At 32.2% G+C, this 15578-nt stretch overlaps 3 protein-coding genes across 5 annotated transcripts; 1 reads left to right on the top strand and 2 right to left on the bottom strand.

The window, feature by feature from the left end:
- Window positions 1-2277: 2277 nt before the first annotated feature.
- Window positions 2278-4968, bottom strand: LOC125609879 (glutathione S-transferase T2-like). The gene is made up of 4 exons (XM_048781469.1): window positions 4283-4968; window positions 2814-4111; window positions 2644-2700; window positions 2278-2564 (listed from the first exon to the last, which is right to left on the bottom strand). Exons 2-3 carry the CDS (start codon window positions 3688-3690, stop codon window positions 2687-2689), a joined length of 891 nt encoding a protein of 296 aa, XP_048637426.1. The 5' UTR covers window positions 3691-4111; window positions 4283-4968; the 3' UTR covers window positions 2278-2564; window positions 2644-2686.
- A 4040-nt stretch (window positions 4969-9008) lies between these two features.
- LOC106410436 (fasciclin-like arabinogalactan protein 9) lies at window positions 9009-10019 on the bottom strand. The gene has a single exon (XM_048781471.1). The coding sequence runs from the start codon at window positions 9828-9830 to the stop codon at window positions 9096-9098; it is 735 nt and encodes a 244-aa protein (XP_048637428.1). The 5' UTR covers window positions 9831-10019; the 3' UTR covers window positions 9009-9095.
- A 2049-nt stretch (window positions 10020-12068) lies between these two features.
- Window positions 12069-13597, top strand: LOC106410438. 3 transcript variants are annotated; one of them, XR_001282311.3, is made up of 6 exons: window positions 12069-12336; window positions 12727-12758; window positions 12839-12910; window positions 13016-13105; window positions 13207-13311; window positions 13395-13597. XR_001282311.3 is itself a non-coding variant. In XM_013850930.3 (5 exons), exons 1-5 carry the CDS (start codon window positions 12330-12332, stop codon window positions 13240-13242), a joined length of 237 nt encoding a protein of 78 aa, XP_013706384.1. In that variant the 5' UTR covers window positions 12069-12329; the 3' UTR covers window positions 13243-13597. The 3 variants fall into 3 exon arrangements, 2 of the variants coding, with proteins under 2 accessions (XP_013706384.1, XP_013706383.1); XM_013850930.3 differs by having other exon boundaries at window positions 13207-13597; XM_013850929.3 differs by having other exon boundaries at window positions 13016-13597.
- Window positions 13598-15578: the final 1981 nt, after the last annotated feature.

Below are 15578 nucleotides of genomic sequence, written 5' to 3' on the forward strand. Positions count from 1 at the left end.
TATATCTTTTATTTTTATTTTTATTTTAAATTTAAATTTATTATTAAATTGATTATTTCGTTCTCACCTTTTATTAATTGTTGCATGAGTTTTAACTCGGAAACACACAGTTAGCTAAATCACTCTCTTTAAACATATCTCTCTTTTTGAAGGTTAGTATTAAAATTCAAATGTTAAAACTAGGGGAATAATAACACTATTCAAAGTTTTGCTTATTTTGTGATCCGTGAAATTTCATTTTTTGTAACAATGATTTGTGTACTGAAACCATAAGCTGAATAGTGTTGTCCACTTGAGAACAGCAACTTAGCAAGTACTGTAGATACAGAGCGGTAACGGGTATGGAACCGAGCACTGTGTTCCTTTCCATATGTATTGAGTAGATGAGTGCTTGGGTGATGACAAGGACTTGAAGATCTTTGGTAGAAGATTATATGTCTCACAGTCATTAGTTTTTAAAAAAACCCCTGAAAATACACACTTATAAAAGGATCTTGACTAATTTCTAAAAAAAAAGTGTATTCCAGAGATGAATTGTCTTTCTAGGTATTCAAATAAAATATTTAAAAAATAATTTATATCCAGGTGAGTAGGTGACCCATAAGATAAAGTGTAATGTACCAGATCACCTAGCTCCTCAAACTCCTCCTACCACTAAATCATCAATTTGTGGTTAAAGTAGTTATTTGTATGAATCATAATTTTTAGTTATAGGTGAAAGATGTAAAACAGATCCGACGGTGATGGTTACATCTCTTGTTTGTCGAACAAAGCCTGCAATGCACGTGCTCTTTAGATGTAATCCAACAACATACGACAAAATTAAGACATGCATTAAGAGTTCCATCCGACAGTAAATCTATTTTTCAACAGGATGTAATTCGGGATGAAATCCGACTAATTCATTCCAGTAAAATATTAGCTTTTTGACCCATTAAACCAAAAAACGGAAAAAAATGAAAATGAAAATATACTTAGAGCATCTTTATCCATAGAAACACAAATGAGGTCCTTAATGATTATTTAATGATATAAGTGTAGATAGTGGACTTAAGAAATCTAGTTAAGAAACTGTTCGATTTTATGCCTCCAATGGTAGTTTCTTAATTAAGGGTTCTTAACAAAAAATTATAATTTTTATTTTAAGATAAAATTTATTTATTACATAAAACATATTAAAAGATAACATTTTCAATATATGATTTAAAATAAAAACATAAAAACAAAGATTACTAAAATAAACGAGAATTATTTGAAAGAAGCATCGGAACTCAGTTGTTGTCGTCATCACGTCCCGATTTAAGCCATATATGTTCAACCAAATCAGCTTTGAGGCGTTGATGCATTTGTTTATCACGAATTCGAGTTCGAACACCCATCATATTGGCGATATTTGAAGGCATATCTGTAGAATACGTGAGATCGACATGTGAACTTCCACCGTCTTCTCCTTGTTGGAACTCTAAAATATTTAATTGAGCGTATCCATCTCGCTCGTCTTCTACTATCATATTATGGAGTATGATACATGCTCTCATAATATTCCCAATTTTGACTTTATCCCAAAAAAGTGCTGGATTCTTAACAATGGCAAAACGAGCTTGCAAGACTCCAAAAGCACGCTCGACATCTTTTCGGACAGCTTCTTGACGTTGAGCAAATAAAACTGCTTTCGGACCTTGTGGTATTTGAATAGATTGAATAAAAGTTGCCCATTTCGGATAAATCCCATCGGTGAGATAGTAAGCCAAATGATACTCTCTTCCATTGACGGAGTAAGTGACTTGTGGAGCTTGACCGTTTATTATAACATATTAATATGCGACTGACTCTAAATTTTTAAAGAAGCGTCAAAATACTATGTTTGATAACATCTCAAAATGCTATGTTTGATAACAACTCACATACACAATGCCATTTTCTTTAATATTTCAATACTTTATAAGCTTTAATACTTTAATACTTTATAAGCTTTAATACTTTAATACTTGATAACAACTCACATACAAAATGCTATGTAACTGATACGTAAATATGTATGTGTTGGATCCACTCTTACCGTATGTTGATATGTTGTTACCTGATGTAAGAAAAGAGCTTGGTAGCTCTCTTTGGCAATATGATTTCTGGTAGCTCTCGTTTGGCAATATCAAGTAGGAAGACCAATGTATTGGTAGCTCTCGTTTGGCAACTCACATACACAATACACTCGTTTGGCAATATGATTTTTGACTTATCTCGAGCTGAAGTTTAAAAAAACTGAGAGTAGAAATGTGATAGAGGGGAACTGAAAACATTCATTACGAAAGTCACAAAGAGTATCTCATTTTAAAGACAATGAGACTACAAAACAACAAACATATCACAAAGCTTCTTCCGTGACACAACAAAACAAGAAAACAGTAGCTACTTCCGTGACACAACAAAACAAGAAAACAGTAGCTACTTCCGTGACACAACAAACCAACAACGACAGAGCAAGCTCTGACACAAGAAAACAACAAAACAGCATCCGCTTTTCCACGTCCGTGACACATAAGACCAGAAGACCACAATGCTCCACTCTGCGATGAACAGAAGCCATAAGAAAAAAACAATACAATACAAGACAAACAATACAATAAAAGAGAGAGATGTGCTCACCCTTCGGTAAGTGTTGCCGCCTGAAACAGAGCAACAACGAGACCTACACTGAGCCGCCTGATACAGAGCAAATGAGTAACATAAGCAATAGAACCAACATAAAACAGAAACAATGAGAACTACACTAAGTAAGAAGCAGAACTTGCCAAATAAGAAGTTAAGAAGCTTACCCAACATTTCTGAAAGAAGCTTCGTCTTTAAAGCTTCTTCAAAGTCAGAGAGAGGCTCTTTTTTGGCAATGAGAGTCTCAAGCAGGCCCATCCTGGACAATCTTTCTTTCACTTCCAAATCTTTCTCCTTAATTGCCCACAAGCTCTTTATCTCTGAGACATCCTTGAGGCCTTCATTGGTTCTCTTACCAATGCCTCGTTTTGATGCCTTAACACCAGGAGGACGTGGCTCACCATCATTGGGGGTTGCGTGAGAGCTTTCGGACTGAGCCCCATCGTCACACTTGCGTTTCTGCCTGCTTCCATCAAGCTTACTACTAGCTACTTCACACCATTTCTGGTCAAACCGCAGCTCCTCCCACGCATGTTGAAGATTGAATTTCAACTTGTGATCATTGTGGAAGATCTCGTGTGCCAGCTTAACTACATCGTTCTCATTCATTCCACTTGTCTTCTGTCTTGTTGCCGCCTCATAGGATCCAGAAAACTTGGAGACGAGATCGTTTATCTTCTGCCACCTCTGCTTGCACTGGATTGACTCTCGCTTTTCACCACCTTGCACCTTTGGACTAGCTGCAAAGTAAGCAGCTATCCGCTTCCAGAAAGCACCAGCCCGTTGCTCGTTGCCAACAACAGGGTCCTTGCTGGTGTTCAACCATGCGCTAATAAGCACAACATCCTCGGTGAGACCCCATTTCTTCCTCGATCGTCCCTCAGGTGGTGTCTCTTCACCATAGACAGGGACTTGTGGTGATCCGACCTCCCCACCATGCGAGAAACCATCATAACGAAAGGCTTGAGGAGGGACACAACCTTGTTGACTTGTAAGAAGGTTAACAAAATTGCCGGTCTCAGTATATGGATTTGTTGAATCCATAGAGCCAAATTTCGAAGAAGAGAGAAAAAAGAAGAAATGTGTTAGCAGACAATAGAAAGATAAGAATGCTTTCGAGAAGATGAAAATAAAGATAGAAGGAATCAGATTTAAATAGGAGAAGAGAATGGATTTATTACATGAGTTGACATGAATCTAACATATTTATTACCTATCTCACACTCCTAATACAACACTAAACGAAGCATTAAACCCTCTATCAACTACTTTCATCACACGCGGATTGAACACTAAACCACAACCTAACTCAGACAAACATTTAAACCTCTGTCAACTACTTTCCAGACAAGAGCAATAAAGAATATCTCAGACAAGCATTTAACCCTAACTCAGTGGAAAATTACCTCTACAATGGTCTCAGGTTGGGCTTGCGAAGACAGAAACAATGTCCTAGCCACAGCACCTTCAGCCATCAAATAAAATCAATTAACAGAGATAGGTAACAAAACAACTCAATAAACAAAGCTCTTAACTTGATGTTATCTTCCAGCAAAAGTAAATCAGTAACTAGGCAATAACTTCAATCCGCTCATAATTAAGCCTCAAACAAGAGTAATAAAGTATGAAACTTTACCTGGACGAAGGCCTTAAAGATCGTTTAGACCAAACAGTTTAAAAATTTGACTCTTGTTGTCTGATCGATCCAATCCTCATCATACCTCCCCTAGACGAGCTAGAGAAGGAGGCGAGGAGATTGACGCGGTCGAACCGAGATCAGAGAAGGAGGCGATGAGATTGAGGCGGAGGATGGCTTCATCTGTTACGGATCGGACTGATAGCTTTCACGCGTTCTCCGGCGGAGATCAATAGAGAAGATAGAAGAGAGAAGCCGGAGATCAAGAGAGAAGAGGGAGATCGAGAAGAGAGAGAGAGAGAGACGGAGATCGCGAAGAGAGGAAGAAAAGAAAAACAAAATAAAACGTTTTTTTTAGAAGCTGACACGTGCCTTTACAAACCCTTCTCAAAACGGTTTCCAAATAACCAAATTAAGGATCGGTAACACCCATTTAATTTTCCTTTTGATTTAAATAAATAGCCCATTTAACATAGAACCCATTGAGAGAAACCAGGATAATGGTGCTCTTAGTTGTTGAGTTACATACTCACTTTACTTTAGCTCTAAAATGTAACATTATTTCGATTGAGAAAACTGATTTTTTTGAAACATTGATATTTTTCTTTGTTGACTAATTAAAATTTATTATTGCGACTAAGCTGTCCAAAATCAAACTTTTCAGAACATATTAATTTAACGTTAGTTAATTTCGCGTACGTATTTTGTTAATTAGTTTTTCTATATTAGAAAAACAAGAAGTTTTTTTTTGTTTTTATAAATATTGTTTGAGAATTTAAGAAGAAACTTTGGTGACTTTATTGTATAAAGAGTATAATTATTCATATATTTTCTTTAATAGTTTTGTCTCCATTCCTTTACGCCCTCTTTTTCTTTAAGAAAGTTATAACAAGTTACAAAGCGTTACACCAAAAAAAAAAGTTACAAAGCGTTTTTTTTTCTTTTGGAAAAAGTGAGATATATATATGAGATTTGAGATATTTCTTCGACAAACCATGAATTAGTATATATCGGTATCTTTGAGAATTTATCTTCCAGCAACGTAACTCATAGTTAGAGTATACTATAAATCTTGGAATATCATCAAACAGAACTTCTACATCATATTATCACTACATTTTGACAGATATACCATTTCCAGCTGTCTCTATCTTCTTCTTTCTTGTTAGCTTATACAAGCTCTAACTTAAATTATCTTTATACATGAAATCAGTTTTTATTAAAACCTCTAGGCAAGCTAAAAATTATTTTTATGACACATCAAGCCACTCAATAACTATAGCGCCTGTATGGATGGTTATTAAACCTGATCATACTAAGCAGCTATTTCATACTATAATTTGTAGTTTATATGTTAATGCACAATTTTATAATGCGCGTCGTCATGATACTATTAAAACCAACACCTAGAACATCAGCCAGTGAATTCTACAAATATCAACGGTTTTACCTCGTTAGGAGGTCGCTGATTCATCTCATTAAAGTTTTATTCCAATCGATCCCCGAACAAATAAGAATTACTAATCATTTATTTTTGCCCTAAGCTAAGACGTGAATTATCATAGTATTATTAAAAGTAATAAAGGTGAGACATAGAACTGACAAAAGGCAGGTTAAGGCTTTGGAAGTCGACTGCTTGTGGGCTGACCTAATTAACAATTCTTTTGAGTATATTTAAACTTTAATCATAATGTAATGATGTTTTTAAGACTGTCTTTTTTATTTGTTAAATTGGTGAATCTTTTTTTACTATTAATTTTTGGAGTCTTCTTCTTGAACTATGGTGACACCAGAATATTCTCCTACAATTTCGAGACTTTGTAACATATATAATATTGCTCCCTTTGCTTTGATAGATAATAGATATTCGTAGACATAAAATATTCAAAATACAAACATGTATACATATAATATATATTGGGTATACATACTGATTCATGTCGTACAACATCTTTGAAAGAAAATATTCTAATCCTTATAAAAAAAGAATAATGTTCTAATTCGAACAATGTATGGTAGTTATATTTGGCAAATTTTCAGAATTGTTATTTCAAAAAATAGATAGAGTTAGCTTCTTCTTTTTTTGTCACAGTATATATAGAGTTAGCTTAAATTGCAAAGTAAGACAGATGTGGATCTAGATGGTACATTACAGATATACCACATGCTCTTGGTTCATAAGAAAGTAGAAGAATATATACTTTTCGCAGATGCATTATTTGGTTAAAATGGAGACATATCCCTTTGTGATCTTGCCTCGTTCGTTGGGAGAGAAAATAAAATAAAAATAATAGAGTGCCAACTATATTCAAATAACATATATAGAATATATAGACACACACTACAAATTACAAACATGTCAATAGATAACACACATGCATACATCTATACATACAATATGAAATCGTATAGAGTTACGGATCATTAAATTTCATGCTAGAATGAGAACTTCTATAGGTTTTGAGTCTTTTGACCCATATTATACAATATTAGGGTTTAAATTTGGAGTTCAAAGTTAAAGGTTTCATATGTGTATTATCTATGCATGTTAATGTTATACATGTACAGCAAGTAAATAGATGCGTACACAGTATATATAAATGGAAGAGGGTGCGATCAATAAACAACATTTCAAAGAAGACAAAGGAAAGATTCATGGCCTTATACTTTGGCGACACATATCAAATAAACAAGAGACGATTAGAGTAAAAAGTATACATATGTCACATAGTGAATGATAATGGTTTATTGTTTTTACTCCCAATTTGATCAATCCAATACGTTTAGTCAATCACTATGGACAAATATTAGAAGACAGAAATATTTTGCTTTTTTTGCCTTTTCTATTACCAACGTTATACATATCCATCACTGTATACATACTACTAAAAAGCTTATTAAAATCGATAGCAATGCATGCTAAAAGTTATATATGTAGACCAATGATTACGAGTGATGATAATTAAGAATCAACTATATGTATGTGTTTTAATACATGAATCGGATAAGCTGCTCTTATTTTTGTGGACTCCATGAATTTTCGATCATATGCTATGTAAAATAATTTATATGGTCTGTGAAATATTGTTGGCACTAGAGTTCATGACACATAGACTATTTCGTACTAGAATTGATGATAAATTCGTGCTACATAAACTATTAACCGACGTTTATTTATGTTTTTAGCTAAAACATTATAACAAGAACCATAAATCTTTTGGTAAAAAAATATCCTTAAATCTCAAAGTTACATGTCCTTTTCAAATAAATAACTCCTCGTCTCCTCCAGTTAGTAATCAAGCGAATAAACACAACCAATCACAGCTAAAACAGTCTATACAACAAAAACTGTGTCTATAATCGTTCAATTACAGGTTATGTATTCGCTGTTGCCTTTTCCATGCAACTTCCTGTGAAAAATTGTAATGGACCTTAACAAAAGATTCTCTTTCATGGGCCGTAAAAGTAACAAAAAGATAAAGTCGTCTCCAAACTTTTCCACAAAGTTGATAAAGATTCAGATTATCTATTAATTAATGGTAATTGAGAAAAATATTTCTATATTTTTCCTGGAAGAAAGACATGTAGAGTTAATGAGTTATCTGTATAAATGTGGTTGTTAATTCTCAAAGACATAATAAACAATTTCATTTTACCATCATAATATTCTAATTAATGTTTTCTAGGTCTATATGATGCTGATGCCTAAATGCATAGAACTTAGAATATTTACATTGTATTTAGACCTTTTTTGGATATTTTGAACATACTTCTCATGGTTGAAGTGATGATAACTAATTTTTTCTTACTGTTCGATCATTGAGTGATCACTAAATAAGAAATTGACGTTATATATGCATTCGTGAATAATGGAATAAAAAAATATAATTTTGGCCCACTTTGGCCTATAAAATATCTGAACTTATCAAAACGCTAAAACTTTGGCCCACTTTGTTCCATAGTTTTTTCCTTTCTGGCATCCACCTTGATCTACGTTTTTTTTTTTTTTGACGTCTCCTTGATCTACATTTTATGGACTCTTTGCTTATAAATTATATTTTGGCTCGTAAAAGCATAATCTATATGCAAATCATAAGATGAAGATGGTGGTAATAATTACTTGAAGATGTCTCTAGCAAATACGCTACACGAATATTTATGTTTTATGTCTTGCCTCTGTTTTGAAACAGATTCAAATTTCCAATTAATTAAGTTTATAACAGTACATATAGGTTGTAGTAACTAATTTTACCCACAACACTAAATATATTGTATTTTTTTTACTAGGAATTTTGCCTACACATGCAGACATAATTCTTTTATAGATAGTTATTGTTAAGAAAAAAACATTTTTTCTTGTTTCTTTTCATTTTTCTAACTTAAAATATTATAGAACAAAAAATATTTTTATTAAATTAGGAAATGAACAATCTTCGTTACTATCATTTTGTTTTCTTTCAACTCTTTCCTTTTTTTTTTTTTTTTTTCTTTTCGTTCTTATTATTCTTTTATTGGTGACACTTAAAGTTCTAAACATAATAATGTTCAGGAGTCGTTTGTTATGAACTGTGAGATTCTTCTCGTTTTGTTTTACTCTGTTTTCAAATCAATTTAATTGGAACGATTTTCTTTCGATTTTAAGATCAAATTAACAGCAAAAGTTCTATAATCATATACGCACAATTTGAAATATAACCTCTTATTTCAGTTTTCAATCCATGCATCATATCCAACAAAATTTCTTTTATAACAATCCACAATAAAATAAAATATATAAAAACAAATTAAGAAAAAGAACATATAGAAACCCAAATCAAACGACGAGTTTCAAACATAAGAAAACAAGTCCAAGAGCCAACCCTAATCCAGCCTTCATCTCACCGGAGCCAGACTTATCCGATGGAGCCCCTGCTTTCTCTTGGTCATCGGAGACATCAGGAGAATTTGATTTTGGACCAGGTGCCGCTGGCGAGACCTTGTTTTCTCCAAACATCTCTTCCGGCAACAATACCATGTCCACCACGTAAACCGCAAGAGGACGTTCTTTTCTTAATGCATTACTGACACGTGTTTCAACGAAACCGGTTGATACGTTGACTTGGTTCCCTTGACTGGTGAAATTAAGTCCATAAACCGCGCCGTCTCGTCCTGAAGCTTGAGTCCTTACCGGGTTACTCACGGAGAGAAGATCATCCAATGTGTAGAACTTGGGACTAACATGGTAAAGAATGAGTTTCACTTGGTCCTCGTAGCTTAGTTTGTTTAGGGTTCCTGGTTTAAGGTTTTGGAAAGCGTTGTCTGTTGGTGCAAACACGGTCATGCCTTCTGATGAGCTGTTGACTTGGATGTTGATTTGGTCTCCGACTCGTGTTGTGTTTAAAAGATGGATAAAAGTAGCGAATTGACCGCCTTTTTCAAGGATCGCCGTGATGTTGGTCGGAGCGGCAGGACCAGGAGCTGGAGCGGCGGGCTGAGCAGTTATCTCCGTGGAGAGGAAGACAGCGGCGAGGATGAGGAGAGGAGCTAAAGTTAGATGAATGGTTGCCATTGCGTTTGAAGTTTTGAGTTTAATGGGAAGCAGAGGTCGAGAGTTATATGATTTTATATGGATGAGAAAAAATGTTTACCTATGAGTTGTGGTCTGGTTGTAATGAGATGGTATTGGCATAAGTTATCATTTGCCGACAAAAATCTGATTCTTTACACAATCGTATATATGATTATGAATTTACTATTCAATATAGTTATTTTTTCTCTTAAACAGCTATGTATGATTCGTTGTGATCAGAATATGCATATTTTTGAAAAGTAGATATTAAATTAAGATGTGAGGGTTATAAGAGATGTTTAAACTTGTGATGACTCCTAGCTTTACCATAAATAACAAACACAACTCACATCAAATTTGTATAGAGTTGTTTTCCCCGATAAATGTAATATATATATTAATATTAAAAATATTTTTCAAAATACAAAAACATTTTTATATAGTTAATTAACAACGAAATGTTTTTTCTTTTTTCTTTTACCATTAATGTATATTATAAATATTTAGATCTTTGATATCGTCTCATTTTTCATTTTTTGTTTCATTTTATAAAATTTTTGTTCAAGTGGGCTAATGGTATTGTGTTTCTTATTTCAAATTTAAAAAAAATACTTTCGCAAAAAATAATTTTAATGATAAACTGGTCTTTAATTTTAATTTTTCTTATTTTTCTTAAATAAATGACCTGTGTTAAAATTATCTAACTAATTTTAAATTTTATATTATTACTTTCATCTAATTAATTTAAAATAATAAATATACAAAGTCATATATTAAAAGTATGCCATATAGATATGAAACATGCTTTTTTTTTTGCTAAATTTGGGTATGAAACATGCTTTTGAAGCTTTCTAGTCACGATTTTCAATTGGGAAATAGTTAGTTTGCTTTTAGAAAAATATATATGTGATACATAGTATAATTGATATTTGTATAATTATACATAATATGAAAATCAAGGATATTCGTGATCTTGAAATACCATTTGAAGGTAGTAGAGAAAATTCACTTCAAAAGGTTAACATTGAGCATGAAAATATTGTTTTCAAATTTTTTTGATTCCATTTAGGAAGAATCAAAGAATGAAAAAACTTCTTTTGATCATTTTCTTTCTTATTGGTTCTTTTACTGAAAAAAATAAAATAAAAAATGGCTATCTCTGAAATTTCTCTTAGAAAAAATATTACTTCCTTTTTCCTTTAGAAAATTTTGAAAATAGTTCAATTTTAAAGGAAACATTGAAACCAATTATTGGAAATGGTTTTAGGGTAGCAACCGAGACTAACCAATACCCACGACTAACTAATGGTTGGGTGTACTTAGTTGTCTTACAGAGAAGTATGACTTGATAATTTATTATACTCGAATATATTACAATTAATTAGTATTAGACTATTATTATAATTGAATTTAATAATGAAACGCTTTTGTTATTGGCAAAAATTTAGTATTTCTAAACTAGAAAAAGATTACTGCTTTTAGTATATATGCAGAATTCAGACTTAATTTTGAGAAAATGACAATTAACTAAACCATGTGTTGTAGCTGTAGATTTCTAAACTAGATAATCTATATAGAGATTACTAGGTTCGTCTATGGTGAACTATAGATACTACCAGTGGCGGAGCCGGCCAGACTTTCTAGAGGGGTCAATTATATTATAAGCATATAACATATGGGTCAATAGCTAAAATTTGTAACCTTTTCTTAGTTATTAACTTCAAAATACATGTAAATTTTTTTTTTTCAAAAATCCACATGGGTCATTTGACACCCCTCACAACATGCTACTTCCGCCACTGGATACTACTGTGAATTAAATAATGCATCATGCATCAGGGTCGGCCTTGGAAATAAGTATCTTGAAACAAATTAAAAGTTTTTTTTTGGTCAAAAAGACAAATTAAAAGATGGGAGCGAACAATATTTCATATCATAAAAAAATTATTTGATATCATGAAAAAAAAACTAAAATCATAAAACAGAAGAAATAATAATAATATAACTGAGATAAAATAATCTACTCTATACTAAAAGGAACAAATAGAGTGTTTTAAGCCTGTCCACGTCGGATGGGAAATTCTAGCCAATCAGATTGCAGGTTTGATCCACGTCATTACGAATTGATATGGTTTGGGCTTTTGTTGTTTATTTTTTAAATCGTAGAGTAAAAAATGGGCCTAAACCCTAAGTCCCACCGTTTGTCAGAGACCACGAACAGACTGCCCACAACACGAAAAGTTCGAACATGAAACGATTGTAATTAAGATTCTCCATTAATTTCTATACCAACCCCTTCCTCTACGTTACATTTAATTTTTTCTTTTTCTACCTAAAAAAACTTTAGAGATATATACACTATAAATAATGAGGATGCTGTGATCAAATCTCTTCCATTCAATTAACCTGCAACAATGTTGACCTCTCATCTCCTCTCCTGCTGTCAGATTTGAAGTCCGGTTGTTCTCCGCAGGCAGACGGTGGTCATGCTCTTGATTAATGAAAAGTTTGTCCTCCTTATCTTACCTTTTGTTTTTTTAATCAGTGGGTTTGACGTTACGAGAACCAAACCGCTTCAAATTTTCAGATTCATCAATAGCTATTTGCTTCACCTAATCGACATTACATACGGAGCTCTTTAGGTTTTGTTGATATGAATAATTGATGGTACTGACAAATACAGAAAACAGATATTATTAATACTGATACTATTCACCTTTTAAGTAGGTATTTGTTAAGAATTTGTTTTTGATTCATCATTATTCGCTAATTAAAATGAAAATATATATCAACAACTACTTATTTGAAGATGGGATACTAATCGGACTTAGGCTTCTTCTCCATGATGAAGTTAAAAAAAAAACTAATATGATCTTTATGCATGTTTTATTTGCAGGTGTCTCCACGATTAATTGGGCCATTTGTAAGGTTTGTCTAAAAATCATTTATTGGAATTGTATGTTCTATCACAGGATATAGCTTTTTCTGATGATTAAGCTTTGTTGCAGGCTATTGATCTGTTGGAAATGCTAAAGAGAGAAGAGGAAATGCTTTCTGCAATCAAGGAAAAACAGTTGAAGGTATTGCTTTCTTTACATCGCAAATGCCTTTTTGTTAAGCATACAAACTAAAAAAAATGTTACTTAAAATCCCATGATTTGATTTGGGAGGCTAATTTTTTTCAGGGGCTCTTGATGATCGCACATAGAAAGCTGAATCTGGCGCACATATTTTTCGAATGTTCAACATGGATGACCAATGTTTTTCTTCAAGATGTAATCAAAGAAATCAATAAAGACAATTTAAAGATTTGCCTCTTGACATGTATTTCACTGATGTTTGTCTTTTCGAGCTGTTATGGTTACCCAAAATGCAGGATGGATGTTTGAGTATGGAGAATATGTTGCGATGATGTAAAAGGGAAATGCTGGTGTCAAGAGACATGAATGAGAAATAGCCTAAACATCAACATGAGAAATGTGTAGGCACATACACAATACCCACATCAGCGTCTTTGGAACATTTACCGTTGTGGCTGCTAATGTTTGTAATCTTGAACTACAGAGAAGGCTGCAAGTGAAACAGGATTCAGTGATTCATAGGTGCAAGAAGGCAGTTGAATCTTTAGAAGGTTTAAGTTTAAAATGTAAAAGAAAAACCAATGTCTCATCATCATTAGTTGTGAGGACTATTTCAAATGTCTCTGTTTTATTTGTAACAACAGTTACAAGTTTGGTAAGTTTTGTTTAATCTTCATTCTTCAAATCTTTGACCTTTTTGGGTTTTTGAGAGAAAACCAGCTACCATTAGAGCACAGTTGTTATACAACTTATGTGACCTATAATACATATTTTTTTTCTCTAATACATATTTTTTTGTCAAGGCTCTAATACATATTTTCATATTTTACTTTATATAGTTACACAACAACAACGAGTCTAATATAAAGTAAAAAACTAATGTTCTTCACGCAGAGGTCCATCTTTTTCATTTTGATCATGTTCCTTTTCTCAGTACAGATTTTTACTTTAATAAATTCGTCATTTATATATATATATGTTTTCTTATATTTTCTTCAAATATACTACTCAACTCTTTTTATTAGTGTATCCTCTACCAAACATAATCTTATTTTTAATATATGCTGAATTTGAAATTTAAGGTTTAAAATGTTTCTATACGCAAAATCCTAAATCTAACTCTTAATGTTTTATATTTCTACTATAAAATTAAAATAGTTAATAAATAATAGTTTTAGTGTAAACTAATCCGCCCGTAGGGCGGGCAAACCCCTAGTTACCTATAAAACTGTATGTTGGGGTTGTGATACACGTTGAAGAAGAAGAAAGTGTAGTAAGATTTAAGAACAACATGTTTGTAAAAAAGTTAAGATTTTTTTTTGTAACAGAAAAATTTAAGATTTTAAACAAATAAATATATGGAAAACACGTTATGAAAACATACTTTTTTGTTTATTTTAGTTTTATTTGCTTTTTAATTGATTAGACCAAATCCTTATTTTGTTATCTGGCCCATTCCATGTCAGCTTTGTAGTTAAGATTTATTTGCATCATGCATATCTATCTATACCCAAAATACTGAACGTATACATACACGCGAAAAAAAAAATACACGCGTAGACCGCAAGTATGTGGTGTATGTGTTTGTATTGTTGTATGTTGTAAAAGAAGAAAATGAATGGACGGATAAAAGCGCAAGGCTCGCTAAGTGACAGCCTGGGATTAACAAGTCGGCATGTCGTGGGAGTGGAAGACCTCCAACTACAAGGATAAACAGATAATATTTTATTCTATCAGCATAACAATTTGTTTTAGGGCTCTTTATTTTATGGGAAATTAAGCTGTATGACAAGAAAAAACATAATTGGGTACATAGCAAAATGCTTTATCTTTTCTATACATACATTCCACTACGTAATAATACTGTTTTTGTCTCCAGAGCCAATCCGTGCAACCTTGAGGAAATAAAATAAAAGATTAAGCGATTCTTAATTATTAACTGTGCGCAAAGTAACTTGTGGTATTTTTAGAATCACATAATTTTTTTTACTATACTATTTTATCATGTCTCACTCATTTTTACGGTTATTAAAAAAATGCTCTATTTTATTTAGATATATAGTTTGTAATTTTATTAAGTTCTAACTATTGTTATATGTTTTTAAATTTGTAAAAGTCATACTATGATCTATATTGTATAGTTTAATATTACATAATATTATATACCTTTTAAAATTTGTTATTAGGGTTTAGAGTTCATATTTGGGTTACGGTTTATTGACTATAGTTTAGGGTTTAATATTTAGAAGATGAAGGGTATGATTGAAGTCAGAATTATTTTTTTCCATGCAATCATAAACATTTCATAATATTACCAATATGTACTATATTATTTATTTTGTTCTATTTTATTTAGATTTAGAGTTTAGTGATTAGAGTTTAAGATTTAATATTTATAAGGTAAGAAGGTATGGTTGAAGTTAGCATTAACTTATTCCATGCAATCATAGATATTTCATAGTTTCACTAATATGTACTATGTTTTTTTTGGTTCATTCTATTTGGATTTTGGATTTATATTTGGTTTTATGGTTTTTATATGGGTTTAGAGTGTACTGAGTAAAGAGTAAGATTTAGTATTTAGGAGTTGGTGTGAAACTAGAGATCGGAGTTGGGATATGTTTAGTATTTAGGGGTTGTAGATGAAATTATAATCATATACTACTTC

This window comes from Brassica napus, chromosome A6 (assembly GCF_020379485.1).
Source record: "Brassica napus cultivar Da-Ae chromosome A6, Da-Ae, whole genome shotgun sequence".
NCBI lineage: Eukaryota > Viridiplantae > Streptophyta > Magnoliopsida > Brassicales > Brassicaceae > Brassica > Brassica napus.

Coding starts and splice junctions, on each gene's coding strand:
- LOC125609879 (XM_048781469.1), bottom strand. CDS start 3,690: ATGGATTCAACAAATCCATATACTGAGACCGGCAATTTTGTTAACCTT.
- LOC106410436 (XM_048781471.1), bottom strand. CDS start 9,830: ATGGCAACCATTCATCTAACTTTAGCTCCTCTCCTCATCCTCGCCGCT.
- LOC106410438 (XM_013850929.3), top strand. Junction 12,759..12,838: donor TTAATTGGGCCATTTGTAAG/GTTTGTCTAAAA, acceptor GCTTTGTTGCAG/GCTATTGATCTGTTGGAAAT. Junction 12,911..13,015: donor TCAAGGAAAAACAGTTGAAG/GTATTGCTTTCT, acceptor AATTTTTTTCAG/GGGCTCTTGATGATCGCACA.